Genomic DNA, 14,305 nt, shown 5'->3' on the forward strand with positions numbered 1-14,305 from the left:
AGAAGACATCCAGCTTGGTTTATAAATTATTACAGTCATGTTCTTTCAGCATTAAACCTTGAYAAAGTCTTTTTGACCATGGCTCCAATCTCTCTGTGGCAAAACAGACAAAGACTAAAATTCTGACCTTCAACCATAGAGACAAATTGCTGAACAAAATCCTGCAAAAGGGAACTCGCAGGTAGCTCAGCACAATTTTAGTTTCTTTGATTGAATGCCTAACCCTTTACTCCTTGCTATAATAAACTTGTGCCATGAAAAACACAATACCTCAGAGCTGAAGAATATCTCAGTATCTCAGCTGAAGAGTATCTCAGGGGTGAACAACAATACATTTCAGTAATTTTGGAAATTTTCTGTATTTGTAACTATAAGAAGTGTAGCCATACAGTCCATATAAACAAATACATGGGAGAAGAAGAACCAAAAAAGGATTGCTTCTGATTCCCCTGCAAAAGCTGACCAAGGAGGAGGAAACAGGTGATCCAGCTCACTCCTTCTTTGTGCAAAGGTGATGAAAAAAGGACTTGGCTTGTGTTCATCAAGTTCAGTAAAATCATATCAAGCATCATGCCCAAAAAACAGATATTTTTAAACTACAACTCCCAGGAGCAATAATCAGTAATCATATTTTTTAAAAATAAATTATTTTATTTTCCTCTCAAAAAAAAAGGAGTTTGTTTTATTTGTTAATTACACTTCTCTACACAAAGTAACCCTTGTGTCTTCCTATTCGGTTCATTCCTATCTTCAAGCACCAGTGAACTCTGCCATTCTCTGGGAACAAAAGCACCCACAGTTCCAGCTTTCATTGGTGGTTTCTTTTTTCACTGGACATAAGCCAGACTCAAACCCTTTGAGGGGAATAGTAGCAGACACACATAAGCCACTATTTATTTCCAATCCTAGTACAAGACACCTGATACAAGCCAAGATGARCAGAAATGCAAGGATTCAGTGTACAATCATGGGAACTCACAGGGGTGAAATTTGGAGGCATGGCAGAAAAGGGAGGGGGACGGTGGAAACACCTTAATTTGGTTTCCAGCTCAAAGGTTCCTCTCATTTTTTCCCAGGTGAATGTGCTGTTGTTGCTACACAGAGACCTGGGCAGCTCAGGTGCTCTGTGCTGAAATCACTGATTTTTAACCAACCAGTTCCAGGAAAAGGACCTTCAATCAGGAGAATTGGTCGCTGCTGGTGAGCAAGTGTTCCTTATTCTTAACTCTCCTTTAGTACAGCAAAGGGGTTTGGTTCACAAGTAATTACAAGCCTAGTTATACAAAAAGACAAATGATAGATGCAGAGATTAGCTAGCAAATGTTTGTTCTGGCAGGGAATTGAAAGCAATCTATGTGGCGCTGGCTGGGCTTTTTTTCTCTGAATCAATTAAATAACATTGGATCATGTAGCATCAAAAATAYAGAATATTAAATCTAAACTGCCTCCAGCTGCTGTTCCAAAGCCCTCTTGATTTTCAATAGGATGATATTTATTAAGATTTCAATTATTATACCTGTGATTTGAAGTGATTAACACTTTGATTTTTTTATTAATAGATCATGAAAGAAAAAGCTTCTTACTACAAAATGACAATTCTTTTTTCCTATTGTTTGCATATTTTTACATATTTTAATATACAATTTTTTCTCCAGCCACCTGAATAGAATGCGTTTCTCTTCTTGAGATTTCCAGTTACTGGTAATTGAGTTTTAATTTGTTCACAAGAAATTTAACTGCTATAAGGAATTCTGTAATGTTAAGAGATTCATTAAAACAGTACTTTTCTCATTTTCTCTTACCAGTGCTCAGGGTTGTAATTCCATATTGAAAACCACTTTCAACTTCAAGTTAGAGATTTTTTTTATCAATACAAGCACAAATGCCTTGGGGGATTTTTAAAATTTTTTGGGGGGAGATGTGCTGCTGTTGTTATTGTTCATTTGGTTTGGCTTGGGATTTTTTTTATTTAAATCAAACTTATTTCTCAGTGAGTCACCCTGGCAGCTCCTAAAGCTGAGCCTATGAAAAATGGATTTTCCAGCGAGATGACTGAGTGGTATCCTGGCCTACATGGATTACATTTTTTGACTCAGTTGAAACCATCAGGTATCCACCTGAATATCAGAGYTTTAATGTCTAAAAGTGATTGAACTGGCCAAAAGTAAACTAATTAATGAAAAACAACTTGGCTTTGTAATGCGTTTTCTCAACTCTTGCTTTTGTACTTGGACTTTTATCAAGGTCACAAGTTACTGAATTTCTTATAATGATATTTGTTACACTGAACCAGCCAGAAGCATGGATGAATTGTTTTATTCAGAAGGAGTTGAGCTGAAATTCAGTGTAAAAGATGCAATGAAGAAAAGGGAAATCTTTCAAGTTTTCATCATGARAAATAGCTGAAAAATTCTTTSAAATTTATCTCACAATCCTTAACATCCYGGCRCCCAGAGTGGAGACTTMAAAAATTACAGTAATTTCAACATTTTGGTTGGATCTGACRATTTCARAAGTATTGTACTTGGGGGMAAATACTTGCCAATCTTCCCACTTTATTAAGAAGGACMTCATGAGGCATCTTTCAACACAAAGACGCTAACAGAAAAAGAAATAAAAATCCCATGTTGTTACTTTTCACTGAAATTAAAAAACCTGGAGCTCTGCCTTGAAATTGTTGTGATCCAGTTTTACAACAWTGTAATAATTTGTAAGAATCACATGAGATCTGTCCCCTGCAGCCTCATTTTGACAGCTGAGAGTAGCATTGCACAGTGAAATTAAGCACCTCCAGTTTGCATTTTCCTCACAAAGGAAAATTTATAGAAATATCTAAAACTTTCTCTGAAGTATAGATTGTTAGGATGCCACTAACATATTGACCTACRCTGCAGCAGGTGACAAATCTGTGTGACTAAAACTGTTTCTTGGTTTTCCAGTTTCCTTGCTGCATTGGAAGGGAAATAATGCTCCATTCCACGCTGGCCTTGTCCCTKCTGCTAATTGCAGTCACTTCCAACCTTGCGATGGCAATTAAAAAGGAAAAACGGGCACCTCAGACACTGTCAAGAGGTATTGTGCATTTATGGAATGTAGTTACCTCCTTACCTCACCATACAGACCAGCAAACGGTTTTATTTTGAATGTATATTTATAGAATGTGTCTAAACATGCACATATACATATGAACATATGAAACACATAAAATGCACATATATACTTGCTGAGGTGTGTTTCTTTCATGTCAAGGGACACTCTAAGTAAAACATGACTTTATTTCATTTCATTTCACTTCCTCAGTTTATTCTTAAGGATATGACTGAGGGCCTCATAAAACCTGCATGATTTGTAAACTCATAGTGACCTAGTAGAAGCAAATTAACTAAACTGAGTGTCTCAAACCAAGAAGTACGTGTAGGACRATGAAAGAAAAAGTGTTCTTTCATAGGCTGTTTGAAAGATATTTTATTATTGCAACCTAACTTCAGTTGCTATGGAACAAATTTTCTGCAGGCTCATTATTGTACACAGAAMAAAAGTTTGAGCCACTGGTGGGGTTTTGTATGACTTTTCTGAATTACTTTTTTTTTTGCTTTTCGTCAGATATCCACTGCAAAGCATGACTGGGAGTAATTCACTTCCTTGTGGTGCATAATTTTCAACCTGGATGTTAAATAAAGACCCTGTTTTAATTTATTTATGCCTGATTGATCCTTAGAAACACAAGCAGAAAAATAGCTTAACAAGCTCTTTTGCTCTTCCCCGTTCTTCTCCTCCTTTTGAGACTATCCACCAAAAAAAAATTTCCATCTCSCTTCCTGACCTCTTCTGCAGGCTGTGAAAAGCCTTCAGATCCCAGGGCTCACCTTTGAGGTTTCCCTATCCTGGCTAAGTTGCATGGCTCAAAGGTTCCATCTGAGCCTAATTGCTCACAGAGCACTTGACAAAATCATGCAACACCTGGACAAGCCTAAGAATTTTGAGAACACTTTTTGCAAGCAGTATCCCCGAGGAAATGTTATAATCAATCTGGTATGCGTTGCCTAGCTTGCCTAGATCAGGATTTATTTTTCCCAGTAAATCTAAATGCACAAGAATGGTAACAAAATCTTTTCCATTCTCTCAGTTTTGGGGAAAAAAAAACCAAAACCAAACTACAAAGCAGTCAGAGAAAGAGATACAAATTTTCTAATTATGGTTTCAGGCMTATTGGGATGCTTTGAGTGCTTCACTGGTAATTTTCACAGATCAAAGGAGAATATTTACATGTGCTGCAAAATGCCCCTTGCTGACTCCTCTATGCAGTTCCCTGCATCAGAGCTGACAGCAGCCGGGGTTGGGAAGGCACTGGTCAGCATGCCAGAATCCCACCAACAGCCAGACAGAGCTGTCTGCTGAAAGAAGAGATGATCTAGAGGCATCACAAGCAATTGTCCTGTGAGAAAGYTAACAGCAAATCTGGGCTGGTCCCAGAACTGTCCAGACAGCACAGAAGAAACAGAGCTTTGCCCTGGTCCACACCCAGAAACTGTTTTACAATTCCCATGAGAGCTGTCATGGGAACACACTGCCTAGGATGCAGGCATCCCTATACAGGGGCTGTCATCCTTGGGAGCTGGAGGCRTAAAATCAACTGGATAATTTGCTTTTTGAGATCTGTGTATCCCAAGCTATGGATGAGCTGTGAAGCTCATGTTCATTAGGATTTTGTTTTGGTGGAGATTTTTGTGWAACAGCCATTCTTTTATTGAATTATTTAATTAAATTAAGAACTTGCAACTCCAGGGATTGAAGTTACTTTGTAGTTAAGTGCATATCCTAAGGCTGTTCTAATGACATTCATATTAAAGTTGGTCTTATTTGAGCTGTCATATTTCATTTTTATCTCTGTTATATTCCAGCTTCTCTTTAAGTCCCAGGGTCTACATGAAATTCTGAGCAGACAACATGAAGACAGAAAGGATTTGGGTGCTGATTTAGGGACCTCTGAGTATTTAGAAAGATACCAAACAAGTTTCTCAAAGGACTTGAACAGGTTACACAACCAGCTGAGATTTTTGGGGGTGTTTGGTTGTTTGGTTGAGGTTTTTTAACCTTTTAGTGCATCTATCAGGAGATGCAATATTGGCATATCCACAATGTTAGAGAACTTTTGACTAAAACCCACAAACCTTATTTGTGTACAACAGCTGATACACATTTAATAAAAGAATGAGGGAAAGAAAAAAGGAATCYGTTATGAGTTACTTGCCTGGCCACCAGCTAATCCTTTTGTTTTATTTCTAGGGTGGGGAGATGAAATTACCTGGGTACAAACTTACGAAGARGGGCTTTATCAAGCAAAGAAAAGGTAAGAAATTAAAAAGTAGTGAATGAAGACAAAATTGTTACTCATGGGACATGTCATGCTGGAATATACTATGAGACAGAGCAGAGACACCACCAGAACTGATCTACAGATCCCCCAGTCAAATAAAACACACTGTGTCTATAAATAAAAGCCCTTGTAGAGCTCTTATGACTCTGAAATATCCTCATGAGCTAATAATGTAGCCCTGTCATTCCTTTGCCACAAAAACTGAGTTGTCATTTGAATTATCAATCATAAATAGATACCATAATTATTTTAATGACATTTATCGTGGTTTAATATCATGTACTTCAGATTACTTCCTTGAAATCTGTTACATTTGCTCTTGTATGATGATCTGCTGCTTCTGATATTTCCCCCTACACCTTACTAGTTTGAATGTGTTCATGATACATTCAGTTTCTCACTGTCTTGGTAGAAATGGAAGTTCCAATCTTAGTATTCTCTGGGACTCAGCTGCAAATATATTTGAGAATAGATAACAAAACTTATTTAAATATCTTTTACAGTTTATTGCAGATCACAGTAGTGTAATATGAGCTGTTGCTAAATTGAAGGCAAATTATTTTTAAAATAAAAGGCAATTAATTTCATGTATGCTGTGTGAAAATGGTAAGAAATTAACAACTCCTAGAGTGAAAGCAGACCAAGTGTTAGTAACCGATATGCTGAACAGTAAATGTAGTTTAAAAAATACAGGAGAGAATAAACAGAATTCATTTATGTTTTGATATCCAAAGTAAAAAAATCTTAATACTTTATCAAACTATTTATGGAAGGTAAACAACATAATCTATACCTAAACAAGAAAGCTTAAAACAWAAGAAAGTTTCATGGGAAGTATTTGATGATAAACTCAATCTTATAAAATCTATTCTATTCCAATTCATATAGATTATTTTCTTAATCCTGGAGAAATTCAAACATGAGCAACACCAAATACCTCTTTATTCTGATTATTTACTACCTGGGAATGAAATTATAGTGGATCTGTTATTTCTTTCTTCTATAATCTCATATCACAGACAGCCTATTTCGATGTGAAACTCTGTTTCTCTATTTCTTTCTTTTATGAAGTGTTTATGCTACTTTYCCTTGCTCAAAAATTTCTGTAATATTTTACAGAATGTCTATATGGTTTTATTGTGTGTTAATATAAGATTAAATGCAATTTGCCTTTTTCAGACTGCWAGTAAAATCACCCATTTGAATACATGTCAAATGATCTAACAAYATATTTTATTATTATTAATAAAGTAACAAGCCACTGATGGTAATTCATCACTTGGAAGACTGTCAATACTGCCAAGGTAATTTTGATTTTTTGTGTGTTAAAATTTTGTGAATATTTTTATAAGAAACTGACCTATCTATATATTTACCTTACACTTAGTGAAAATTATCCAAAGAAACAGGCAAATGAAACTGTATCTGAAAAGTGAAGAATTTATTACCATTATTTAGAAAAACTCCACTATGAAACTACTCAATAAAGAACAGCAAAAATTCTCAGTGCTGCTGTGCTGCTATCCTGAATTCAGCACTCATCAGTTTAAATTAAGAGGCACAGATTTGCTGCCGACTCATTGAACAGATTTAATATTGTTTCGCTCTCCTGAACTGGTAACTAAAGAAGGAGGCAAGGATAGGGCTGCTGAAAYTGATCTAACAAGAATTTTCTGAGAATAATGCACTTTTGTCAAGCCAAGACATGGTATCCATTGATACAACAAGCTTCATAAATAACAGAAGAGAGCTTCCATTTTCATAGCYAGAGGTTGTACTGCCATAGGCCAAAAAAACCCAAAAAGCAGTGATAGAGCCCTTAAGCGTCTCTCAGGAATGTGGATCAGCAGAGACAGGAACAATGTGACCACTCTCTGACCGATGTGGTGCCCAAACATGGAAAGGCAGAGTCTGAGATGGATTTCAAAGTGATCCTGTCTTTTCTAGCACTGAAGAAAGCTTTCGCAGAAAATGAAGAAATACAGGAAATGGCCCAAAATAACTTCGTTATGCTGAATCTCATGGTATGAAGGCTTTGGGGCTATTTGACTGGTATCTTTTCATGGTCTRTATTTTCTCTTTCTATATCTTGCTTTTTCATGTCATTTTAGCTAACATAGCTGACATTTTAGTTATGTGAGTAGMGGCATTTGTGCATAGATATTCATACACGAGTAGACCCTATTTGGTTTTGTCCTCTGGTGCAAGGTTACTCACAGCTTGTATTGCTTCAGCAAAATTTACAGAAATATTTTAACAACTAGCTTTCATTTTCACACCAGCATGAAACCACAGATAAAAACCTGTCACCTGATGGACAATACGTGCCTCGAATCATGTTTGTAGGTATGTACAATATTTACGTATCTTCAAAGTTGTGATATCTGAATTATTCCATTGTTCTCTTATGGGGACATCAAAATGATTAATTTTGCCAAAAGAAAATTTCTCTGCCTCTGTTGCATGCTTTGACACTTGTAAACCTCCTCAGAATACAGATGTGTTCTGGAGGGTACTGATTTGTGCCTGGGGGCAAGATGCTTAAAAGTCTGTTAATATCTGAGCTTTTGCTCTCTCTGCTTTTGTCAGTGCTGTTACAAGACAAAGATTACTGAAAACATCAAATATCTGACTGAATTTAGATGTCTATAATGTGGACATTATCACAGGATGAATCAGTGGTCAGTGGCATCTAAGGAACAATTTTTCCCATTTGTAAAGCTGACTTCTGGAATGGATTAAATTAATTACACCCCAGAGTTCCTGTTCCTTATCCCTCACTGTGCAGGGAGCCTGCAGTGACCAGCTCTGTGATGGCATTTAAAGCTAAGCCCACACTTAGAGAGCACTGTAATTACAGCAATCAGTAAATTAACAAAAAACTTGGAAGGGTAACTGAGAGATGTCCACAAGACCTTGTTCCCATTCTGGGAACATTGGAATCAGAAGATTTTCGTTCTGGAGGCTCTAGGTAAGCCATGCTATCTATTGCCTGGGATAGGCATGACCCTCACTGCGTGTGCCTCCAGACAAATTAACCTCTTCTGATGTAAACCCAGAACTTGTCAAACAGGAAWTTTTTCTTTAAATATGAATGAAATGCATGTGCAGCCTAGCACTTAAAAGCAGCTGTGTGTTATAAAAATGAGCATTAACTTTTCTTCGGGATTTCTCCAAGAGCAGTTGGTTGGAACAGAGCTCAACGGCCTCATAATTGCTGCATCGATGAAATCAGAAACAGGGCTGCCAAAGCAGTGCCACACCATCACCCTCAGCTGTTGTGGGGATGGAAGGCAGTGCTTAACCACTTTTAAACCACATTTAAATCCTTTTTCAGACCCTTCTCTSACAGTCAGAGCTGATATCACAGGAAGATACTCCAACCGGCTTTACACCTATGAACCACAGGACATGACGTTCCGTAAGTGCCCCTTTGCTCTCTTACTTTGCATTTCACRTTGCAAGCAGCCAGACACCCCCATCCCAATCTCCAGTTCTTGAGAAACCATTAGGATCTCAAAGTAAAGAATAAAAACTGTGTGRGAACATTTGCAATAAATTATAATGGTCTAACCTGTTCTAGCAAAACAATCACACCTATTGTCCCATTGAATTCATTGGGACTACTCAAGCAAGAAAAATTGAATGATCATGGGTGAGAACCTTCAGAATCAAGATCTGAGCAGTTTTCTGGAGAATGGTGAAAGTCACTCTGCTCAAAATTATCCAGCTGTACAATGTAAATAGCCAGTGGTGGGAGGGAATCAGTAAAGAATTACTGGTGGTTCTCTCCTTACCCCTAACACCCATATTTCAAACAGGAATGTGATTTTTCAGGTTAAGCCAGTTCTTAACTCTACGCCATCTATTTTGTGCAGTATATCACCACAAATACACACATCACATCTGATTACCAGGCTTGCTRTTGAGAAATGAGGGAGTTTAAATTAGTCTTGTCAAATCCCTTTAAGCTAAACATTTTGATTTTTTACTTTCTGTTTTAGTATCAATGACAGAGTTTTCAAAATAGAAACCTCTAAAATAWAATGTGTGACCATAAATCAATTTCCAGTGTGAACAATTTACTGAACCAAACTAGGGTTGTTTTTGTTTTTTTTTTAATTGTACAAGTGTATCTTTTAATTTTCTAATTTTTTTCTTTCAGTAATAGAGAACATGAAGAAAGCACTACGCCTCATTCAGACAGAACTGTAACCAGCAACAGTGAAATGACCATAACCTCTACATGATGAAGCTGCACCTCTCTGTCTCTACTTGCAAACTGAACTTTTACCAAGCTGATTTGGTATACCAGAATCCATAAGAAATGTATACATACAACTTGGAGAACAAACATAGAAAGACTATCACACCCATTTGGGAAAAAAGAAGAGAAATATATTCAAGACTTTGAAATTAATTACCTAAATTACTGAAAATGATGATTTAAAGTGCAGCAAATTTGAGCTGTGTTTTAGCAATCCAGCTATGACTTTGTTAGGTCAGCTAACAAAGTTAGCTGATGTCTGAACAGGAGTTGTAAACAAATTTTCTGATGTCTATTGCAATTTATTACTCAAGTTAATAGCTGCATCTTGGCTCCCCATTTTAACTTTTATTGCAAGGAACTTGTTAATTGTTAGTGGACCCCTACTTCATATAGTTATTTCTAATTAAAGGAAACTTTGCTGGGAAATCATTCTACAAAGTTAATGTTATAAATTTTGTAATAGATTATATAGAAAAAAAGAAAACCCAACAGTGCTCTGGGCTTAGCTTTCCTTGTATAATCCTTTAACTTTYGTTGTGGTAGTTGAAAAAAGAACAGCCTGAGTATGCAGTCTCAGTGAGACGATACTCATCAAAGGGCAGCTGCAGGTTTTGCTACAGTAAAAATACAGTGAAGCAAGAGAGATGGAAGGAGATRGACCCACAACTCCAATCCTGAGGCTAAGTGATGCTTGGAAATTCTGGTATGGGAAAAATGAGGAGGCTTATCCTAGCTCTTTTCATTTCAATGGCACTTGAGTCATGGGAAGCTGGTCCCAGGTCATCCTYCCCTTTTCTGTAGCATTCCACCATGAAGGTGGCAGCTTATTAAGGGAACCCAGACACACAAAGTCTTCACAAAATTTCCACAGGGTCACTATATGCAAAACATCTGTTTTCAGTAAAAAGCTAAAGTCACTTGAAATAGTTTATCCCAGCAATGTGTTGGCTTTTTTTTTGTTAGAGCAACATATTCAGCAATTCCCCTGCAACAGGAGCATATSTGTTATGTTACATGTAAAGCAACTGTGCCCTCTTTTTGTGCTACTTGCCATTTGCTGTGATGCTGCCTGTGTACAGATATGAAAGATGAAGGATGGATTTCTGCAGGAAAGYTTTGCTGATTCACAGTGCCTGGTATTAATATGAGTGAGTGATATTGCACAYATCCATGTCTTCATAATTATGTAAAATTTGAATATAAGCATATATTCCAACAGAGTGGAGATAAATAGCCTTTACATGAAGAGAAAAAAAAAWTGTRTCAGTCATTAGCAATGTAYTGTCTTTACAATCAGTATGATGTTCTTAACTTATGGGAAAAATRTTAGAAGTAAAATTAAACTGCAAAGCTCATTCCTTTGATTTTTGCTTAGCTCTACTCATTTATGTCTTTATCCATTCCAGACTTGGCAAGATTTCCCAGTCTGTGGTCATAYCCTCTTTTGAGCATGCCAGAGATACTCTGCAGAAAGGGATGCCAGGTAGCTGCCAGAGATGACCCAGTAGCCATGGCAGCCATTCATCTTCCTTTTCTCCAGTCCAAACAACCCCAGCACCCCCAGCCACTCCTCACAAAACTTGTGCTCCAGACCCTTCAGCAGCTTCATTGCCCTTCTCTACTCCAATCTGCCTTGTTGGCCTTCTCCCCAATTCTTACCCATAAACACCCAACCCTGTCAGCACCATCATCAAGCTCCAGACAACCAAAATCCCCCAAAACATACGGGGCTACCCCACTGCCTCCCATTCCTTGCCTGTCCCTTTTGGAGAGTTTATGGACACCCATTGCAGCATCCAGTGGTGACACTCATCCCACCAYGTTTCCATGATGGCAACCTGCACCAGTTTGCCTGTTTCACTGTGGCTTCCAGTTCTTTCTCTTTGTTGCCCATGCTGTGTGCCTTGTGTAGATTGCACTTCAGCTGGGCTATTGATCCTGCCACCTTTTTGTGGGGAGAAGCCCTAAATCCTAGGCCAGGAATGACCATTCCCAGGCRCTTCCATGGTTTCTAACCAACATCCCTTCTGTCTTTGCTGCCTGAGAGCTCACACCAAAGCACCCYCTAGCACACTGTCCCTAAAATATTTGTGTGCCACCACCAGACTTAACTCCAGTGAGCCTGATTTTATCCCACTCCCTCTTCAAATCCAGTTGAAAGTTCTTTACTCCTTTAGTGRATGCATTCATAAGGAAAGAGGTGGCTGTCAAGAATACACAAAGGAATCCCAAAAGATTTGTGATGCAGGACCACAGTCCAGAGCTTGCTTGGTCTCAGAAAGATAAACTCCACAGTCTGTCTCACCTCAGTGCTGCAAAAGGAAATAAATGGTAGAATTACCACTTATTGGAATTGTGGCAGAAACAGTAATTCAAGCCCTGAGCCTGAAGGYTACTGTTGTTCTGTTTATTTTTGGCATTTGATATTGAGCCAGCAGACAGGAAAAAAACTATGTGAATTAAATAAATACATAACTGAATTTTCAGACCAATACAATCATCACTGACTTAATTATCAAACAAAAGATTTACACTGCAATGCATGTGATTTTAACATTTGAAGAAAATCCATTTTCATTTTGAAAGGTGTTATTGATACAGATTGCATCTATAATCTAGAACTGTATTTTGCTACTGCAGAAGTTTGTAACAGTTTTAACAAACCACTCACTCAAGCAGAGAGCAGCCAGTTTCCAGAGATGTCACAGGCATGAGTTACGCTGTGTGAGATGAAATCTCTTTGCAAAGTGACTAAAGGGGACTGCACCCTCTTCTTTCCCTTCACAAATCCCTAAAAGTACCATGCTGAAATCTGTTCCCAGCCGTAGCTTTCAGAAATGGGACTGAATCTTTGAGATTCTTAAAGACTCAGAYTGAGTCCTTTTGGTGGAGCTAGACATTCAGGTAAAAACCACCCTGTGTGCACACATCTTTTTTATTCAAGCTTAGTTCAACATTCATTCTTAATTTTAGAGTTGCTACYATATTTCTGCCTTATCCTCTTTGAAGACTGTTTTGCCAGGTGATGTTTCTTCTGATGGAATAGAAACTSAGATCTCAGATTAAAGTCTCATTTCTCTGAGATAATAAGTCTGTAACTTTTTTAATAACAGACACAATATGATTCTTTCCCCTCTTTTCCTCTGAAATAAACAGCATGACACACTAATCCCTTTTTTATTCCCTTCTTTTCTGCTTTCATGCCACACAGATTTGTACACAATATTAGCAGGCAGATTTTTATTTATACTCTTTACTTTCCTAAGAAAGAGTGGGAAACTATTCCTTTCCTTACTGTTACCTGGAACTAAAGTAACCAGGTTAGAGCTCAAGGATGAGAATAAGAGACTAAAAATGTGAGAAATGAAACTTCTGAGAGCAGAAGTTTTACATAGAATAAATTCAGTCACAGTGCAAGGAGAAATAGGTGAGAAAACCTACCTGTGTAGACTGTGTGCTTTTACAGAATTCAAAACCTGTATTCTCTGTGTGCAGATGTTAAGATTCACATGGGTGCAATACAGTGTYACCTGGGAAAGTCCATGTTTTATACAGAAAGATTTCTTTGAGTTTTGCCTTTGGTATGAACACAACACATTCTGGGAAGCAAACTTTACTGCCACCTRTCCACATATCCGTCTGCCTTACAGTCTGGACTTATCCGGTGTAATCAGACCAAGAGTAGACAAACAAACGTGGGCTCAACGTCAGTGAGGTGAGGCTCGGGAATCTGAGAACTGACAGAACAGGATCCTCCCCTGTGTATCCGCCTCAGCGCAGAAAGGCGTTGCCTTTTCCAGGCAGATGGCTGATCTATTGGTCTGTGCAGCTAAAACGTTTTCCCATGTGCAAATATTTGCGCTTGACCAGAACAAAAGAAAAGGCACCATACCTTTGTGTACTGTGGAGGTGAGAGACTGTGGGACACCTCAGCTTAAAATACAAAAGTAACCTGGTCTTGCAGAATGGGCTGATATAATTTGGCTTGTTTCATGTGCTACACGTGTTCTTGCCAAAGGCTGACACAGAGAAATTTCCAAACTCTGAGGTGTCCTCCATTGAATCAGCCAAGTCACTGATCTGCTTCCTTTTGTTTGTTCCTTTGTTCAAATGGATGTACAGATCTACAGTACAAGTCAGAAGGAAATAAGTAGTCTCCAGGGCAATTAAAAAGTCCAAAACCACCAAATAGAAGGGGAGGAATATTTACTTTACTACCAGAAGATCCACAGAATTTGCAGTCTATATCTATTAATTCCTTTTCCTTGCTGCTCAAGGTAATCATGTTATTCATCACTTGCCATCCTCAGTTGCTACCATGTGTTGTAAAGTACCTGACCCCCTAGTCACTAAAACTGGATCTATTTCAGCAGACTGWTYTCACTTAGGAGGTATCAGACATTTGCTGATCCCTTTAGAATAAGAAGACATGCAAAAGAGCAGCTTCTCCCATCTTCGTGTGATTAGAAAGAACCCAAATAAGCAGAACCATCTTTTAGTTCACACTGCCATATCAAGAACTGCCTTTTGAAATTTCCCTATTATGCCAATTCCAGCAGACATTCATCAAGTCACCCTTTGTACACATCTAAATATGACCTGTGAAAAAGAGAAAAATACCACACACACTAATTCTTTGAGTTTATAAGACTCAAAAG

At 37.9% G+C, this 14,305-nt stretch overlaps 1 protein-coding gene across 1 annotated transcript; it reads left to right on the forward strand.

Annotated features, from left to right (window-relative positions):
* Positions 1-1,082: 1,082 nt before the first annotated feature.
* On the forward strand, positions 1,083-9,859 carry AGR3 (anterior gradient 3, protein disulphide isomerase family member). The gene is made up of 8 exons (XM_057371643.1): positions 1,083-1,200; positions 2,940-3,072; positions 5,287-5,350; positions 6,629-6,681; positions 7,325-7,401; positions 7,660-7,723; positions 8,715-8,798; positions 9,543-9,859. The coding sequence occupies exons 2-8, from the start codon at positions 2,967-2,969 to the stop codon at positions 9,590-9,592; spliced, it is 498 nt and encodes a 165-aa protein (XP_057227626.1). The 5' UTR covers positions 1,083-1,200; positions 2,940-2,966; the 3' UTR covers positions 9,593-9,859.
* The last annotated feature ends 4,446 nt before the right edge of the window (positions 9,860-14,305 follow it).

This window comes from Malurus melanocephalus, unplaced genomic scaffold (genome assembly GCF_030028575.1).
Source record: "Malurus melanocephalus ecotype Western Australia unplaced genomic scaffold, MMel_1.1 scaffold_150, whole genome shotgun sequence".
Classification (NCBI taxonomy): domain Eukaryota; kingdom Metazoa; phylum Chordata; class Aves; order Passeriformes; family Maluridae; genus Malurus; species Malurus melanocephalus.